At 39.8% G+C, this 18,936-nt stretch overlaps 1 protein-coding gene across 1 annotated transcript in view; it reads right to left on the reverse strand.

Moving 5' to 3' along the window:
* The window catches only part of ASB4 (ankyrin repeat and SOCS box containing 4), an 85,328-nt gene extending 67,378 nt beyond the window's left edge, over positions 1 to 17,950 (reverse strand). The window contains exons 1-2 of the mRNA XM_005678948.3: positions 17,700 to 17,950; positions 6,218 to 6,517 (exon numbers count right to left, since the gene is read on the reverse strand). Of these exons, the coding sequence (XP_005679005.1) occupies positions 6,218 to 6,517; positions 17,700 to 17,886 (487 nt within the window). The 5' untranslated portion in view covers positions 17,887 to 17,950. The remainder of the gene's footprint in view (positions 1 to 6,217; positions 6,518 to 17,699) is intronic.

Raw genomic sequence — 18,936 nt, forward strand, 5'->3', positions numbered from 1 at the left:
ATCATACACGTTTTCACTCCACTTAGCCTGTGTAAGCAGAGAAGGCAATGGCACCCCACTCCAGAACCCTTGACTGGAAAACCCCATGGACGGAGGAATTTGGTAGGCTGCGGTCCATGGGGTCGCTGAGGGTCGGACATGACTGAGCGACTTCACTTTCATTTTTCACTTTCATGCATTGGAAAAAGAAATGGCAGCCCACTCCGGTGTTCTTGCCTGGAGAATCTCAGGGACCAAGGAGCCTGGTGGGCTGCCGTCCCTGGGGTCGCACAGAGTCGGACACGACTGATGCAACTTAGCAGCAGCAGCCTGTGTAAGAACACTGCCCCACGTGCTTGTCAGCACATGTATTATCACCTTTGGTCTCTTTGTTAGCATAATAAATGAAACAAAAGCATCCAATTCTTACTTAAATTGACATTTTACTGATTATCAATACAGATGATCATTGCCTCACCTTTATTTCTTGTTCACGTGCCTGTCTTTTTCTGAAATGCCTATTCCTGTTCTCGGTCCCTTCGGGTTTCATTTTTCTCTTAGTTGCTATCCTCCTAATTTTAATTTTTAAAGTTTCTTTATATATTAAGGGTATGAGTCCTTTGTCACATTGTCCCAAATGTTTTCCTCAGTTGTAGGACTGCCTTTTAATTTTATAATCTATTTGCCACACAGATGTTGAACATTTTGTTCTTCCTAATGTATCTTTCTTGTGGCTCAGCCTTTGATGCAGTGGTGGTAAAGAGTGAGCTATCTTTGATGGACTTCCTTCTGGTCTTTCTCCAAGATTGTTATCAATCTAATTCTTTGTCTCAGCCTAGAGGAAACCAGGCTCAATCTCCCCCTACCTCTCTAGTTGGGTCTTCTGTCCACAAGGATAAAGGACATGTGGGATAACTGTGTCGATATCTCAGAGGAGAGACAGTGTTGACAGCTTGCTATTAGTCTGTAGTTGATGAAAATACAGCAATATAAAAGGTCAATAACTAAAAATATATATATATAACATATATAAATATATTTCTTACTGTTTTTCCAAAATTTGTGAAAACAGTTTAGAAATTTAAATTAATTAAAATATAGATTAAAATAAAAACTAAATCTAAAAATCTATAAATGTATTAGTAACTATGAAAACTGGTGATGGACCCATGCTCCAACAGATGCCTGTCCTTCTCTGAGTATCACTGCACTAGGCCCTTCCTCCCCGGGCAGGCAAGAAGAAGAATATGCCAGGCTGATGTTTTTTTCCTTTCAATCCTCACAGGTTGAGAAGATCATAACATCTTCAAGCATGTTCTCCCATTCTTTCCCCATGATCTTTCCCCTCTCGATACATTTCCAATCTTTCTTCTCTCACTTTGGCTGATGACTTTGCATCAGAAAGGGACCCCCTCATCTCACTACAACCAAATGTGCAAGTGCCCTGGCATTAAAGCCATATCTTACTTTGGCTTGCCCACTGAAAATGAGCATGTGTCCTGCGGTCTCTGGATCCCACCGCTCCTCAGTTTCTCTAAGATTTAGACCTTGCAGTTATCCTGTCTCCCACATTCGCGCGTCTTCAGCTGCTGCTTCCTATAAACCATCTCCAGCACATAAACATTTCTTTTACCTTCAACTGCAGATAATGGTCTAGCATGATACACCCTAATCCCCTTCAGCAATCATGCTGCTCCTAGGCTCACATTTGCGGCCAAAATTAAGAATTGTCAGCATATGCCGTCTCTAGTTTCTAACCTCTCATTCATACCTTCTGATCTGGTTTCTGCACCTACCATTTCACCAAAACTATTTTTGTCAGTAATAACTCTCTTAGTCCAATGAACACCTAATTAAACCTCTCAGTAGCTATCAGTACAGCAGACCATTTTTCTATTCCCGAACCTGCCTGGTTCTTAGTTTCTTTGATGCCAAAAATGCTTTTGAGTTTTCTCCAATTTTATTTGTGAATCCATTTCACTCTTTATTTTCCAGTGTGGAATATGTTTTAATACACTCTTAGAAATAAAAAATAGAGAGAGAGGAAAGTGGTTATCATAAGGAAAAGAAATCAAAGGTAGAATCATTTCACTCTCTATTGCCTCCTCTTCATCCTGCGAACATCTAAACATAAGAATTTGTCAGAGCTTGGTCCTAAGTTCTCTTTCATCTTTCTACCCCATTTTTCCAGGTGAATTCATTGATTTTCTTGGTTTCAAATACAATCTATAGGCTAATGGTTCCTAAACCTAATGCTTTAGTCCAGAGTTCTTTTCTGAAATCTATACTTTTATATCAAGTACATTCTTGACTTATTTGCTTTGTTGTCTGAAAGCAAAGAGGTCTCAAAGAGGTCTGAAACCTTTCATGTTTAAAACTAACCTAGAAGGACTCAGTCTATGTGCTTTTTAGACTAGATATAAAGCAACCAAGCCAGAGGAGGATTAGCAAAAAAATAGATATATGGATCAATGGACCATACGTATTTGGTCAATTGACCTCTAAGAAAAATATCAAAACAATTCAGTGGTGAAAGAATAGTCTTTTCCACAAATGATGTTGAAACAACTGACCATCCATACACACACACACACACACACACACACACACACACACACAATGAGCTTTAACTTATACTTCCCACCATATGCAAAAAAATTACTCAAAATTAATCAAAGACATAAAAGCAAACCCTAAAATTATAAAACTTCTAGAAGAAAACACAGCAGAAAATCTGTTACTTGGGTTAATCAAACATTTCTTAGCTAAAACACAGAAAGCACAAACCATAAGATGTAAATACTGAATTTATCAAAATTTTAAAAGTTCTGCTCTTTTAAAAACACCATTAGAAAATGAAAACCCGAAGAGTGAATTAAAATATTTGCAAAACACTTATTTATAAAGAGCTAGTATCCAAAATATATAAAGAACTCCGACACATTATGGTAGACGGTATGGAGATTCCTTAAAAAATTAGGAATAAAACTACCATATGACCCAGCAATCCCACTCCTAGGCATATACCCTGAAGAACCAAAATTGAAAAAGACACATGTATCCCATTGTTCACTGCAGCACTATTTACAAGAGCTAGAACATGGAAGCAACCTAGATGTCTATAGACAGATGAATGGATAAAGAAGTTGTGGTACATATACACAATGGAATATTACTCAGCCATAAAAAGGAATGCATTTGAGTCAGTTCTAATGAGGTGGATGAACCCAGAGCCTATTATACAGAGTGAAGCAAGTGAGAAACACATATATAACACATATATACAGAATCTAGAAAAATGGTACTGAAGAATTTATTTACAGGGCAGCAACGGAGAAACAGACATAGAGAATAGACTTATGCACGTGGGGAGAGGGGAGGAGAGGGTGAGATGTATGGAGAGAGTAACATGGAAACTTACATTACCATATGTAAAATAGATAGCCAATGGGAATTTGCTGTATGGGTCAGGAAACTCAAACAGGGGCTCTGTATCAACCTGGAGGAGTGTGATGGGGAGGTAGATGGGAGGCAGGTTGAAAACGGAGGGGATATATGTATACCTATGGCTGATTCATGTTGAGGTTTGACAGAAAACAACAAAATTCTGTAAAGCAATTATCCTTCAATTAAAAAAACAAATTAATTAAAAAATAAACTAACAACAACACAAAGAACTTCCACAGATCAATAAGAAGAAGATGGCCCATTAAGAAAAAAACAGAACTGAGCAGATATTTCACCAAAGTGAATACTTAGCTAGCAGATAAATATACAAAAACATATGCAATGTGTTTGGTCAGTGTGTGTGTGTGTGTGTGTGTGTGTGTGTGTGTGTGTGTGTGTGTGTGCTGTGTCTGAGTTTTTGTGACCCCATGGACTGTAGCCTGCCAGGCTTCTCTGTCCATGGGATTTCCCAAGCAAGAATACTAGAGTGGGTTGCCATTTCCTCCTCCAGAGGATCTTCCTGACCCCAGGATCAAACACACGTCTCTTGCGTCTCCTGTACCGACAGGAGGATTCTTTACTACTGCGCCACCTGGGAAGCCCCTTTGGTCATTAAGGGAATTCAAATTAAAATCATGAGGTGCTATTATATACTTATTAGAATGGCTAAAACAGTTTTAAAAAATCTGACATGATGAAGTTCTGACAAGGATGGAGAGTAAGAGGAACTCTTATACACTACTGGTAGGAATGTAAAATGATACAAGCGCCTTGGAAAACAGTTTAGTAGTTTCTTATAAACTTACCATAACAACCATCACCCCACTCCTGGTGTTTACCTAAGTGAAATGAAACATGTCCGTACAAGAATGTGGATGCAAATGTTTATAGCAGTTTTTGTTTTTCTAAATTACCAAAAACTAGAAGCAATCCCAATGCCCCTCTTCTGAGGAGTGAATAAACTGTGTTACATCCATACATGGAATACTATTCAGCAATAAAAAGGTCTGATTTGCTGGTGAGTGCAATCACGTTGATGGATCTCAAGTGCATATGCTAAACTGGAAAAATCAGACTCAAAATGTTATATATTATATAATTTAATTAATATGATATTCTGAAAGGATGAGGTTAAAGGGACAGAAAACAGATCAATAGTTGCCAGAAGTGGGGGTAGAGTGAGGCAATTAACTACCAAGGGCATCAGGGGATTTTCTGAGATAACTGTGGTGAATGGCTTCACGACTATCTACTTCTCAAAAACAGTGAATTTACAGCTTATAAATTATTACCTCCGTAAACTTGACTTTTAAAAAATGATGTAACGGGACTTCCCTGGGGGCTTAGTGGTTAAGAATTTGCCGGCCAATGCCGGAGACATGGGTTCAATCACTGGTCTAAGAAGATGCCACATGCCTCTGGGCAACTAAGCCACAAATCGCAACTACCGAGCCCGAGGGCTGTAGCTCATGAAGCCTGTGGCCTGAGAGCCCACACTCCGTCACCAAGAGAAGCTAATGCGAGGCTCAGGCACCACAGCCAGAGAAGAGCCGGCGTGCAGCCATGAAGACCCAGAGCTGCCAAACATAAATAAATAAATAAATCCTATAAAATCTGTTTAAAAAAAAAAAAGATACAACAATCTTCCCATAGGATACATTTCTTCCTGACGTTTCCCTATCTTAAAAATAGCATCACTATCCACCCATTTTCTAAAGCCAGAAACCCGGCAATGATTCTTGAAGTTTCTTTTTCTGTCACCACCCCCTGACCAGCAACCTAAATCTAGTCCATGTTGTCCAAATCCCATCCATTCTGCTTCTAAAACATATTGCAGATCCATTTTCTGATCTTTCTATGTCCCTCAGTGCAAATCATCATCCCCTCTCACCTACAGTATTGCAAGAGCGTACTTGCTAGTCTCCTTGCTTCCATTCTTGGCCTTCTCCAACCCAACTTTGGAATAAGTCCAGACGACTTTAAATGTCAGTTAATCTACGTCATTGCCTTGCTTTAACCTTTGCAGTGGCTCCATTTCTGAACCCATACACGGCCCCCAGCAGGCCATATTTAATCTAATATATCCCACGTCATGCTGTAGCTTTCCCTCTATCCTCATGCCTCTCCCGCCCCGCACACTCATGATACTCTGGCCATGCTGGCCTTCTTCAACTTGTGGAATATTCCAAGGTTTTTGCTCCCCTAACAACTCTGCACTTGCTATTTCCTACACCTAAGACTTTTCTTCTTTGTTCTTGTTTTTAAAGGTCAATTCCTTCTCATTATAAAGTTTCAGCTTACATATTGTATCTTTGGAGAAATCTTTATACATTTTATACTAGCTTATTCCTGACATTCTCTTTCATACCACCTTGTTTTGCCCTTTCCCAATTTATAATTATGTACTTATGAATTTATTTTCTCAATATTCACTTCCCATCCTAGAACATAAGCTCCAAGAGAGCAGAAACTGTTTTCTCTTTTTACTGACTTATTAGCATATTACCTGACATAACAGGAGCTAATAAATATTTGTTATTAGTAATAAGTGTGTAGATTAACCAGACTCCTACAGTTAAAACAGTAGTAAGATTTCAAAACGATCATCACTGAAGGACCTGGGCAAACACAACCATCCATCTCTCTATGTATTTTTAGGGCCCCCAAATTAGGCTTTATGCATAGAGATATGTACTGTTAATGACATTGCCTGATGTAAGTAAGGATCACCAATTTCCAAAACCATAACCACGCAAGTAGATGACAAGGTCAGCCACCCAGATAGGCTTACCTCTCCAAACTAGTTGCTTGGCACAGAGGATGGAGCTTGGAGTTGTGCAGAAGTGTAAAGCTGTGTGTCCACTTAAGGAGTAGCAGTTGAGCTTTGCTCCACGATCACAGAGAATCTTAACACAATCCAAGTTGGCCATTTCACAAGCCACGTGAAGAGGGGTTTTCCCATTGGGTCTACAGTTGATCGTGGCATTGTGGTCCAGGAGCACCAGAAGACATTCCACGTGACCAAACAGGACAGAGAGATGCAGGCCCGTGGCCCAGGAAGACTTTAATTTGTAACTAGGCAACCAATAACCTGGAAAAGAAAGGGAAAGAAAGCTTAGCCTCGGATTAGCCTAGGATATCTCCCTGCTTAGTGGGGGCTTTTACACATTTATAAAACTGGGGGAATGATTTGGAACTTATAACTAGCAGCTGTTGGATCCGCTAATGTTTAGCTTAGTAGCCTCTTTGGGTTATTTAAACAGGAGTGGGGCTCTCGAGTTCTCACTGTCTTTACTATTCCCTATTATCTTGTTCCTTTGTTTACTTTCCCTTCCCGCCTGTCCAAAGTGTTTCTGTTTGAGACTTCATTTATGTGATCGCATTTTATCTTACATGAGATGTTTATTAAAGAATTTTTTTTAAACTCCCAATCATTATCTTGAGCGATTTCAAAGCCGTTACAAGCTTGTAATTTACATTCCACCACAGTGCTTTTTCCCTCTAGTTGTTGCTGCTGTCAAGCTAAGGTGTGAATGTATTTGATGTCTTTAGAATATTTGTCACACCAAGATTTTATTTGCCTATCAGTTTATACAACACCTCTTTCCAAAGAAGAATTAAAGAATTTACAGCAGCTTACAAATTTTACACAATACAAGATTTTTAAAAAGTGATCTACAAAATAAGAGCAATGGGAAAAATAAGGTAGGAAAGTAAAAAGAAGTCCTGGGTCAGATAGGTGCCCAAAATAAATATGAACTGTGTTAACTGTGTTCCATACGCTAGAACCACACTGTAAAATTTTCCTCTGAACTTCCCAGCAGCCAAAATAAACAAGAAAACATGATGTGTTACACAATTAACTATGCCTGCAAGCACAAGCATATACACAAATTAGTCGGTCAGAAGAACCACAGTTGTTTCTAGAACTGAGATCTCAAATTTTTCCCATTAGTTATTGGAAATCTCCCACCCCACCCCACCCCACCCCAACTCCTCTCTCTCTCTCTCTCTCTCTCTCTCTCTCTCTCTCACTTCTTCTTTCTCTTTCTTTTTCCTTTTTCCCCCTTACCTCTGACTTCTAAACACTGAGCTAGTCCTTTATTCCAAGTGTCCAAAAATTGCCGTCTTGACAAGCTGTAACAAAAATAATCTTGTGTGTCTATGTTTTATTGAATTTATTTATTTAAATTGGAGGATAATACTTTACAATATTGTCATGGTGTTGGCCATAGATCAACGCGCACTGGCCATGGGCACACAGAGTGTTCTCTCCGTCCTAAACACACCCTCACCACCTCCCTCCCCACCCCATCCCTCCAGATTGTCACAGAGCGCTGGCTTCCCACATCACAATCCCTCTGGCCATCTATTTCACACAGGGGAATGCACGTGTCTCAGTCCTGTTCTCTTAAATCATCCCACCCTCTCCTTCCCCCACTTTATGTCTGTGTCTCCTTGGCTGCCCTGTACACAGGATCATTGGAACCAGCTTTCTAGATTTCATATATGTGAGTTAATGTACAATATTTGTCTTTCTCCTTCTGACTTACTTCTTTCTGTGTAATAGGCTCTAGGCTCATCAGAGATAACTTTATAAACATTTTTTTTTCAACGTCAATACCCAGAGCCATGGCATCATGCTCACTATGAGTGGGGAATGAAAAACAGGTACGGAAAGATGAAATATTTCATGGCAAGTTGAAGACGTAGACATAACCTGACAGCTCAGAAGAAACTCTAGGGCTGAAACAACAAAATACATTTTAACTTCGGTAAATCAGAAGTTTGTTTTTAAATGGCAAAAATATTCCACTATACAAGTACAAGGTAGGAAGATTATGATTTGATGGCAATTTATTTGAGGAAAAACCTAGGGATTTGAGTTGACAATAATCTCAAAATGAGCCAACAGTAAGATAAAGCTGCCCAAAAGCGGGTACAATCTTTAACTACATTAATAAAAGTGTAGCACCCAGAACAAAAGAAGTAAAAGTTGTATTCTTCACTGATAGATGAGGTCAGAATAAATCTAAAATATTGTGAGTACTTCTGGGCAACAAAAATGAACATTTGCAAGGCACTCAGAAGATGATGACCACATTCAAGGTGAGCCTGGTGAGCAGGTATTAAAATTCTCTCATATAAGGGGAAAGTGCTACCTATGTGCCATTCCTGGGTATTTATCCTGCAAGCACATTCATTCATGTGTGAAATGCCATATAAGGGCCACTGTATTACACAACTCTCAGCAACACTACTTGCATTGAACTCGGTATGGAGAGTATGAAGTTCCTGGCAGTTATGAATCTTAGCAGCCTTACCCAGGACCACATGCAGTGCACTACAGCATTGTTCTTAATGGTTAGCGATAGGAAACTGCCTCAGTCTTCATCAGCAGGAGACTGTTTAAATAAAGCATGCACATCCACACAGTGGAACACTGTACAGCTATCATAAAGAAGGGGGCAGTCCTGTGTATACTGATATGGAAAAATCTCAAGATGCATTATCAAGTGAGATAAGCAGGGAGCTGAAGAGTGTGCATAAATGCTAATATGTAAGAAAATATTTATAAACACCCAACACAAGGAACTGGTTGCACTGGTGGCCTCCAAGAACTGGGGGCTGGGGGACAACAGCATAGATTTACTTGTCCTTGAATGCTCCTTTTAAGCTTTTAATTTAGTCCCTTGTGTGTATACTACTATTTATAAAAATAAAAAAAAATAAACTAGGTGCCCTGTCCAGGGGGGAAAATAATTTAAAGAGGTCATGCACAATGCTGATTAATCCTGAGGGAATGAATACTCTCAGCTTGAAGTTTTTTCTTTTCTACAGCCTTCCCTCCAACCTAGACACACATACACACACTCACACACACTCCCTGTCACACACATTTTAATCTCTTCATCTCATTCGAAATTCTAGGATCATTTCACTTTCTCTTTCTCCAACTCTTCCCTTATCCAAAGTTGTTCTTTCAAAAAGAAATCCAAAGTTAATTTACATGAAGGTCTAATAGACTGAGGATTGTTTAAAGTATGACCTTCTTAGGATTATCTGAACTTATGTAGGAATCTGTATTCATACAAAAGAATTAAGTTCTAAGATACTAATTCCAGATTTCAGACGCTGAAAAGGGAAGGTATTTGGTGATATGGAATTTCCCTGGCAGAGGCAAATAGTGTCACAGACAGTCTGGGCTGGGAAGGATCAACCCTGTGCTTATGTTTGTGTGTGTGTGGAAACAGACATGTACATATAGATATGCAGATATGTATATACAATATATTTGCATGTATCCATATATACATTTCCATTTAATTGTGTATGCTGAATCCATGCTCCAAACATAGTTATTAAGCTATAATGGTATGCAACCTGCTTTTGATAAGCAGTGAATCACTTAACACCAATATCTAGTCATCTTTTTTTATGATGTTTTTTGCTGATGACATGATTTAATTTTTCCCATTTTTTAAAAGTTATTTATTTTTAATTGGAGGATAATTGCTTTACAATATTGTGTTGGTTTCTGCCATACATCTACATGAATCAGCCATAGGTATACATACGTCCCCTCCCTCGTGAACATCCCTCCCACTTCCCACCCCCCTCCCACCCCTCTGGGTTGTCACAGAGCGCTGGCTTTGGGTTCCCTGTGTCATACAGCAAATTCCCTTTGGAGATGGTGAAGGACAGGGAAGCCTGGCATGCTGTATGCAGTCCACAGGGTCACAAGGAGTCAGACACAACCGCGCGACCGAACAAGTCTATTTTACATATGGTAATGCATATGTTTCAATGTTACTCTCTCAATCCGCCTAGTCATCTTAATATTCAAATTCCCTCTACAAGCAATTTGCGAAGGACAGCTTCCTCTAACTCTCTTGCAAAGAAGCTGGTTCCAGATCTGAAAACCAGAGTTTGTTTTGCCTGCCGATTAGCAGCAAAGATTAGGCAGCTCTGTGCAGCAACTGATTGGAAACTCAAGTCTGCTTCTGCAATGGGAAGAAAAATGATCTCAAAAAGGAAGCAGCAGAGAGCTGATTAAGAAAACACCATTTTGATGTAAAATCAAAGAAACACAGAATGCTAGCACTGGAGGGAAGGTTATCCTGTCCAAGCCTTTCATTTTCCAGATGAGAAAACTGCCACTTTTTCAGCCTGCTAGAGCTGTAAGACGCCTGCTTCAGTCCAAGCTAACGGACTCAGGGTATCTGCAATGCAGGGTTTCCATCTGTCTTTGTCTTTGTGGAATCAGACTAGGTGTAGTGCCAACCCAGCCTCACAAATCATGAGGAAAGAAAGAAGATCCTGAATTCATCTGTAGTATGTCACACTTTGATATGGAAATACATTTGCTTGTTGATTTTTTTTCTTCCCCCTAAATTCCCAATAGCACCTAGAGAATCTATCCGGCCTGTTTATTACATGAATCAGTCGTCCTTGGCCTCTCAGTTACATCTGTGTCTCTCATAATCATACTCATTAACCAGTAAACTGGGCTCAGAGAGGGCCAGGTCTTAAAATTCAGCTGACTCCTTAAATTGAAATGCACCTGCAACTCACCTCTCTTACAAAGGAACCTGGGCGTTAAGAATGTTCCTGTAGGTGGGTGACAGCAAGATGCCTGAGCTGGTGCCCCAAGGGAGCTGAGTGGAGAGATTAGGAAGAAGACAGATTGTCAGATGCAGACCAGGGTCCCTTGCAGTGTATCTTGAAGCTGCACTGCAGAACTTTGGTGAGGGGAGGGGGTAGTGGGGCAGAATTTCTGCATAATTCAAGCCCTTGCAAAGCAGGAAAGCCCACTACAGAGAAAGCAGCAGCCCACAGCAGCCTTACATTAAGCAGCCTTACATTAAGGGGGGCAGTACCTTCCTTACCTCTGGGCCTATCAAGGGCCACCCACATACCATCACCACCTTCAGTGAGGCTGCGGCCACGGGTCCCTGTAGCACAAACAGGAGTATCCTTTCCCCCACACCCACCCTCACTGAGGACCAAACATGAGGTGATGCCATCATCAGAAACCGCAGTGACGCAGCACTTATTAACACCCTTGTGTCAATGCTGGTGTGTCAAGAGATCACAATCTCTCCTCCAAAATGTAACCCCCAATGGTCACAGCATGACGGAAATACAGCTAACTAACTGTGCAGTCTCTTTCACACTCTCTCTTCTTTCCACAGCAGAATTGTCCTAGGGCTTCAGCACTCAGAATGTGATTCACTCTCAGCACTTGTCTTTCAAAGGGCCCCCTCTGCTCCTCTCTGCAGAGGCCAGGCTGCCCTCTGACTGTATGCTCAGACTGTGCACAGGATGAGGTGTGTGTGGGGGGTGGAGGAGGGCGGGGAGGAAAACCCAGGAACAAAGCCCTTGATAGGGCCAGAGGTAAGGAAGGTACTGCCCCCCTTAATGTAAGCCACTTGGTTCTCACCCCAGGTCTGCAGTCTATGTGCAGTGATGCCCTCTGCTTTGCTCTGCCTGAGCAAGGAGCTTAACTGAGAAGAAAAAAGATGAAAATGCAGATTCTTTCTCCAAGGCAAAAATCCCAGAAAGAACTCTCAAATACAGGCCATGCCCACTTGGATTTACAGCATCTATAGTTACTTTTTTACCTTTCCCAGACCAAGACACATAATCTGCTTATATAATTTCCCCTTCATAACACTGTAGATAATCAGCATGCAGGGCATCTTGACAAAGCTTCCCCTTTAGATGAGGATACATATCTTGCAGAGATTAAGTAGCAGGAAGTACTCATGTTTGTATAATTAATCTCCCCAAATCTCAAACCAGTCAATCCTAAAAGAAATCAACCCTGAATATTCATTGGAAGGACTAATGCTGAAGCTCCAATACTTGGGGCACCGGATGCGAAGAGCTGACTCACTAGAAAAGAACTTGGTGCTGGGAAAGATTGAGGGCAGGAGAAGGGGGCGAGAGAGGATGAGATGGTTGGATGGTATCACTGACTCCATGGACATGAGTTTGAACAAACTCCAGGGGACGGTGAAGGACAGGGAAGCCTGGTGTGCTACAGTCCATGGGGTTGCAACGAGTCGGACATGACTTAGCAGCTGAACAGCAACAACAAATCTCTAAGTTGCCATCAATGATCTGAAAGCTACATGCAGTCCACCTCTAAACCAATGTCACTTTTAGGCAAAAGTTCTAAAGGAATGGAGTTAAGCTGCTACAAAAATATGCAGACCAATTCTTGCGTGTGTGTTTGTGTGTGTGTGTGTGTTTAATTTAAATCAGAAACCAAAGTCATTCAGTGGACAACCTGCTGGCTCAGGAAAGAGGGTAAGGAGCGAAATATTTGGGCCATCTTTTGAAAGAGGGGTTGGTTCTGCTCCAGTGTTTGGGAGAATGTACACATTTCTGGTAAACCTTCAGCTAAGCCCTAGATCTGCCACAGTTTTCAGCTATAATGTTATCTGAATCCAAAGAACCCCACACATGAGAAGCCTCTGTTATTACAGCCAAAGGTTACACACACTGCTCATGGCTGGATTAGCAGACATTTGCTCTGCTCTGTCCACGTATTTACACAGTCCTGAAGGATTATAGACTGGAGCACAATTCTTGGCTATTTTTTAGTAGCCAATATTTTCAGGATAAATCTCAGAGTTCCCCCAGGAGAGGGGGGGCGGAAAAAGTAAGCTTGCAATGTAAAATTTAAAAGAAAAATGTTTGAACATCTAGGAAAGGAAAAGAATCCTAGGATGACAATAAGAAAGCAGGAGAGTGAATTTCTGGCAGACAGGAAAATTAGGTGATAAGAAGATTATTCATTAACAGAGTGAAAATAAGAGCTTTCAAGATATTTGGAAGGCTCTTGCGACTTAGTAGATAGATTACCTGCCAGAAAGTTTTTCAGTGAAATCAGTCATTGGCTATTTTAATTAAAAATATGACTATCAACCAAAGAACCTGCGGCTGTGGGCCATAAATGAAGTACTTAAAGTACATCATACTGATTAATAAAAGGATTCTGATTAGCCTTGCTGACTAGGGAATTTCATACCAAAGAGATAAGTATGATATTCCTCTTGTAACATTAATGAGCCAAGGCTCATACACCTGAAGGAGCATCAAAACATGCAGTGAGAAAAACCTCTGGAAACAGCTTTATGGATATTCGTGTTTCCAGTATGGAGATCACCTACTGAGAAGAACTCTGAGTTTTCTTAGAGGCCTGTTTTCACTATGAATGTTGTGTGCTTTGCTCATAATAAAGTATATCATTGACATCTCCTAACGATTCAATTGTTTACTGTATTTGGGAGTTAAGAGTTGTTCGTTATTTAACTTTACTTCACATCATTCCCGTTTTAAAGTGGTCAGCTGGTAGATGTCATTTAGCTTACCTGTTTTCATTTTAAGACCCATATAGCTGTCATTCTCCAGAAGATAATGGAAATGCCAACCAGAATGTTTGCTTTACAAAGTGTTAGACACATATTTTTAATTGATAAAACATAATTTTTTCTGAAGACTTGACTATGAAGTTTAAAATACTTGAAAAAATAGAACGAAATGTCTCCAAGAATCATTATTGGGCTTCCCTGGTGGCTCAGCGCTAAAGACTTTGCTTGCTAATGCAGAAGACATAGGTTCCATCCCCGGTCTGAGAAGATCCCACATGCTGCAGAAGTAAGCCCATGCACCAGAGTTACTGAGTCTGTGCTCTAGAGGCCCTGAGCCACAACTACTGAGCCCACGTGCCACAAGTACTGAAGCCCACATGCCCTCAAGCCCATGCTCCACAGCAAGAGAAGCCCCTGCAACGAGGAGCCCGCACACTGCAGCCAGGGAGTAGCCCCTGCTTGCTGCAGCTAGACAAAAGCCTGCGCAGCAATGCACACCAGCACAGCCATAAATAAATAAATACAGCCTTTTTTGAAAGAATCATTATTAGGGGCTGGGGTTAGGCAGCACCCACCATCTGGACCTAGAAGCTAGCTTCTAAATCTGTTCTCAGTCTCACAGGTGAGAGAAGCTGCTCCGAGACAGGGCAGCAGAAGTGAATTTCCAGACACTTTGTTCCACTTTCCTCACCAGGTCCATACTTCACACTCGCTTGCTGCTAAGTCGCTTCAGTCGTGTCCGACTCTGTGCGACCCCAGAGGCGGCAGCCCACCAGGCTCCCCCGTCCCTGGGATTCTCCAGGCAAGAACACTGGAGTGGATTGCCATTTCCTTCTCCAATGCATGAAAGTGAAAAGACAAAGTGAAGCCACTCAGTCATGTCCGACCCTCAGCGACCGCATGGACTGCAGCCCACCAGGCTCCTCCATCCATGGGGTTTTCCAGGCAAGAGTACTGGAGTGGGGTGCCACTGCCTTCTCCATTACACTCGCTTAGGAGGTCAATTTTTGATTACTGGTATACCATTTAGACTGTGGATCTGGAGTTGCAATGTTAAGATTCCAAGTTGTTTTCTTCACCAGCAGATTTGAGTTACCTTTACAAAAAAATGTAAACTGACTTTCATACTGGCTTAAACATACCATAATTCAGGTGAAAATGTGGTCACTTTTAAAAATTGTATGTAAAGTACTACAATATGTCCTAAAAGAAACAAAAATTATTTGGGATTAATTGTACCACTGTTGATCTTCCCCAGGACAATCAAACGTTGAGTATACACAAACCAAATTTAAAGGAAGCATATTATGTTCTAGATTTTATACACTGTCATGCCTATTAAGCCAAAAATAACTAAAAGCTGTGAAGGAAATGGTAACCCACTCCAGTATTCTTGCCTGGAGAATCCCAAGGACAGGGGAGCCTGGCAGGCTACAGTCCATGGGGTCACAAAGAATCGGACACGACTGAGCGACTGAGCAACTAAAACCTAAAGACTGCCACACTTTAAAAGTAAGCTGGTAACATTCTGTTTCTTCATCTGGATGCTGGCTGCAGACGTTTGTTCATTTTGTGGAAATTAACCAAGTGCACAGTTAACGATTTGCGCACTTTTCCATTGTAAAACTTTTCAAAAGTGCTTTAAAAAATAAAAAACTAATTCATAACAATTCAACAGCATTCAACATCCAAGAAGTCTGCTGTGATTTAAGAAAGTCTCACAAAGTTTAATGCAGTCACATACCACTCAAGGCCACACAGAAAAGGGTCTCATTCATCAGAATTAATCAGAAAGGAACTAATTCTAACTAACTAAATAACAAACGACCAGTGTAGCCTGCTCAGCACTACACTAGTCCTTGGAAATTCCTCTGTGACTTAGAAATTGATATAGCCACTTAGGTCTACTTTGCTTGGCTAGCAACTAGGATTGTATGCTTCACTTCCATTCGTGACTAAAAGCAAAGGTTTGATAATTCGGCTGGAAGCCAAGTGAAAATATCTGAAGAAACTTTGAAGAAAATGGGATTAAGATTGAAGAGACAGAGTCTTATAGCCATATTCATATTAAACAGAGAGTAAGTGTATTTCTTTCTACAGGTGCTTGTGGACATGCGCACATGTGCACAAACATTCACGATTTTCTGCATAAACTCTGAGGATATGACTGCAAATTCTATCATTTCTTGCATTCACCTGGCATGCATAGCAATGGAACAGCTCTGTTTTTTGTCCCCAAAACCAGAGAGCATAATTTGCTTTCTGTCTAATTGAAAGCCCCATCCTCGCAGGCCTATGAAAACACCCATTAGATTGAATGAAAATTTAGCTCAATGAAAGCCATAGAGAGTCGGCTCATATTGACAGAAAGATTTTAAAGTGCATTTTTTTCTCATTCAAGAATGATGACACCATTGCAAGCAAGAGAAACAGAGTCCTTCTCTGTAAACTGCCACTAAAACTCCCCTTCTCATCACCTCAGAACCTTTGCAGGATCTACGCAATTTGGCATGCTCAGGAGAGGAGGAAAGGCAGTCTTCACAACTCAGGGTCACACAAATTACCTGCTGACTTGGATGTAAGTTATTTTACTCTAGGCTTAAATATAAGTTTTTAAAAACACCTTAAAATGTATTTGTATTCAGAAAGTCTTTCACTAAACAAATACATAAGATAAAAGTAATCTAATCATATAGTATACACTTTTTCTTCTTGGCAGAGCTTCTATCAACCATTTTTGATAACAGAGACCCCTTTGTTATTTTCCAGTTAAAATAGCAATGCCAATTTATAATAAAATCCTCAAGTAAAAATTATAAACACTAACTTGCTTCAGCTATTCCATGCTTCCTTCAGAACTGACAAGTGTTTTAATATAGAAATATATACCATTAGTACTCATTTCCGAAAATTGATCATGCTGATGATTTATATACAAATGGAAAGTATTTTAAACATAAAAAATGAATTGTTATCTCTCTCTCAATGCTGCACACAAGACCTTATCCTCTATTTTGTTTAAACAGAAGTGATGTTGAACATGGTGTTTGTTTGCAGTCTGCTCACCAGATGGCCTCGCTACTCAAATTCCCCCATTAACTAGCTGATTTGGGAAATCAGAGTCTGCTCACTTCCAATTTATTTCTGAGTTATTAAGCATGGGTTCCAGAAAATCCCTTGATAAAAGAAATTTGGTTCTAATTTTTCTTATCCTTAGTTCTTCATAAGGTAGGTACTCTGTAATAAGTAAATCTACAATTTTAAGCTATCACTATAGTCACAGAAAAAAAGTTAACTTTTTGGCTTTTCTGGTTTTACCTTTTCTACTTGAACTGAAAACTCATTAAAATGATGACAAGGACCATAAAGGTGCATCAACGTGTAGCCTTTACATTTATTAACCCTCCAAATGGGGCAAAAATCCCTTTTCCTTCAAGTGCACATAGAGATGATATATCTTTAAGGGCCCTGTTAACACAAAGTTAGTAGCCTGTTCCCAAGCCAGTCATAGTGACTGGATTAGATTTCAGCAATCTATTTAGCCATAATCTAGAGAAGCTTTATGCACTTATAGGAAGATGGAAAGCTAGAAATAGAAGAAAACTGCATTACTAAATATTTTTATCCAAGATTTCAAATTCCAGGCACAGGGATATAGAAAGAAGAGAGAAGGAAAGTAAAGAAAACAATATATTCATATATATACATATATCAGCTCATGATTTGGTCTAGTTTGAAGAGAAAGAAATTATTACATTAGAAATATTTTTTAAACATATATTTAAAGAAACAATAAGAGCTACCAGTTTACCTTGGGTGGCTAATGGTGCTCATTAAAACAAAAAATCCATTTTCTATTGATTTTACAATTACCCTTATAAATTTTTTTACCTTGTTTATAAGACGCCAAAACCATATTCTCATCTTCAACTTCAAAAACTGTGTCCACATCTATCTGTCTTTGGATTAAAATGGCCTTCAATTTCCCGAAGTCATTTGACTTTAGAGCCTCAAGGAAATTTCTCTTAACTAACTTGGCAGCTGCAGATTTCGTGATAGGGGCAGCCGTGCCGTCCATCCTTCCTGTCCCTCTGGAAGCTTTGTTGTGCTTTATCAGGCAGGCAGCGCCAACCAAACAGGCACATGCTAGAGAGCCCACAGACTCTCAGCTAATTTTATCCCAAAGTTATGCTGATCCGTTCTATTTATATAGGGATCATTTCAAACTTCAAAATATCCTTCTTGGCTGTCACGGCTCTCTCTGGCCTTTTAAACTGGTTCTATACTAATTCATTGAATAACAAGTGTCAATATGAACGAAAATCCTGGCAATATATTTCAGAGACTGAAATGTCATCATTATTTCTTGTACAATCAGAGTAATAGTGTAAGATTTAAAAGCTCTTAATGCTTTTTCCCCCCCTTTGTAAAAACATCTGGTGTCCAACTGGAGATTCAATGATTAACCAATAGCCACAAATGAAAATTCATTACAGTTTCTGATACATGCGCTTCTGAAAACCTATAATAATTTTGCAACATGAGCCTACAAAATCAAGCATGGTCATACACATTTGAAAGCAAACAGAAGGTTATCAAGTGCCATAGACTTTAAAAATTCCAATATCATGCAAGAAAGCTGGGTAGGGTAATGGTGGTGGGGTTCTATTTTAGGTAGAAAGAGACTAAAGACACAAAGCCACTAAATGCAACGAGTAAGTAAACTTTATTTAATCATGTATTTTTAAAAAGTCAGAAAAGATTTTCTTGATTGTGGTTGTGGGACTATATGGACTAGATGTTACTTGATAATAGAGTTATTGCTAATTTTTTAAGGTGTGGTAGAAGTATTGTGGTTATGTAGCAGAATATTCTTATTCTTAAGGGGTAAACTGTCATGGTGTCTAAAGGTTCTTATCAAATAATTCAGAAGTATAAAATTAAATGCATATATATGTGTATATATACACATATACATACGTGCATAGATGCATGAGTGAGCAAGTGAATGTGTGTGTAAATAGAGACAGAAAAAGCAAAAGTGGCAAAAAATTAAGAGTTGGCAAATCTAATGAGGGACTTAAGATGACCATGATTTTTTTTTACTATTATATAATAAAATTATATA

The sequence above is a fragment of the Capra hircus genome, chromosome 4, assembly GCF_001704415.2.
Source record: "Capra hircus breed San Clemente chromosome 4, ASM170441v1, whole genome shotgun sequence".
Classification (NCBI taxonomy): domain Eukaryota; kingdom Metazoa; phylum Chordata; class Mammalia; order Artiodactyla; family Bovidae; genus Capra; species Capra hircus.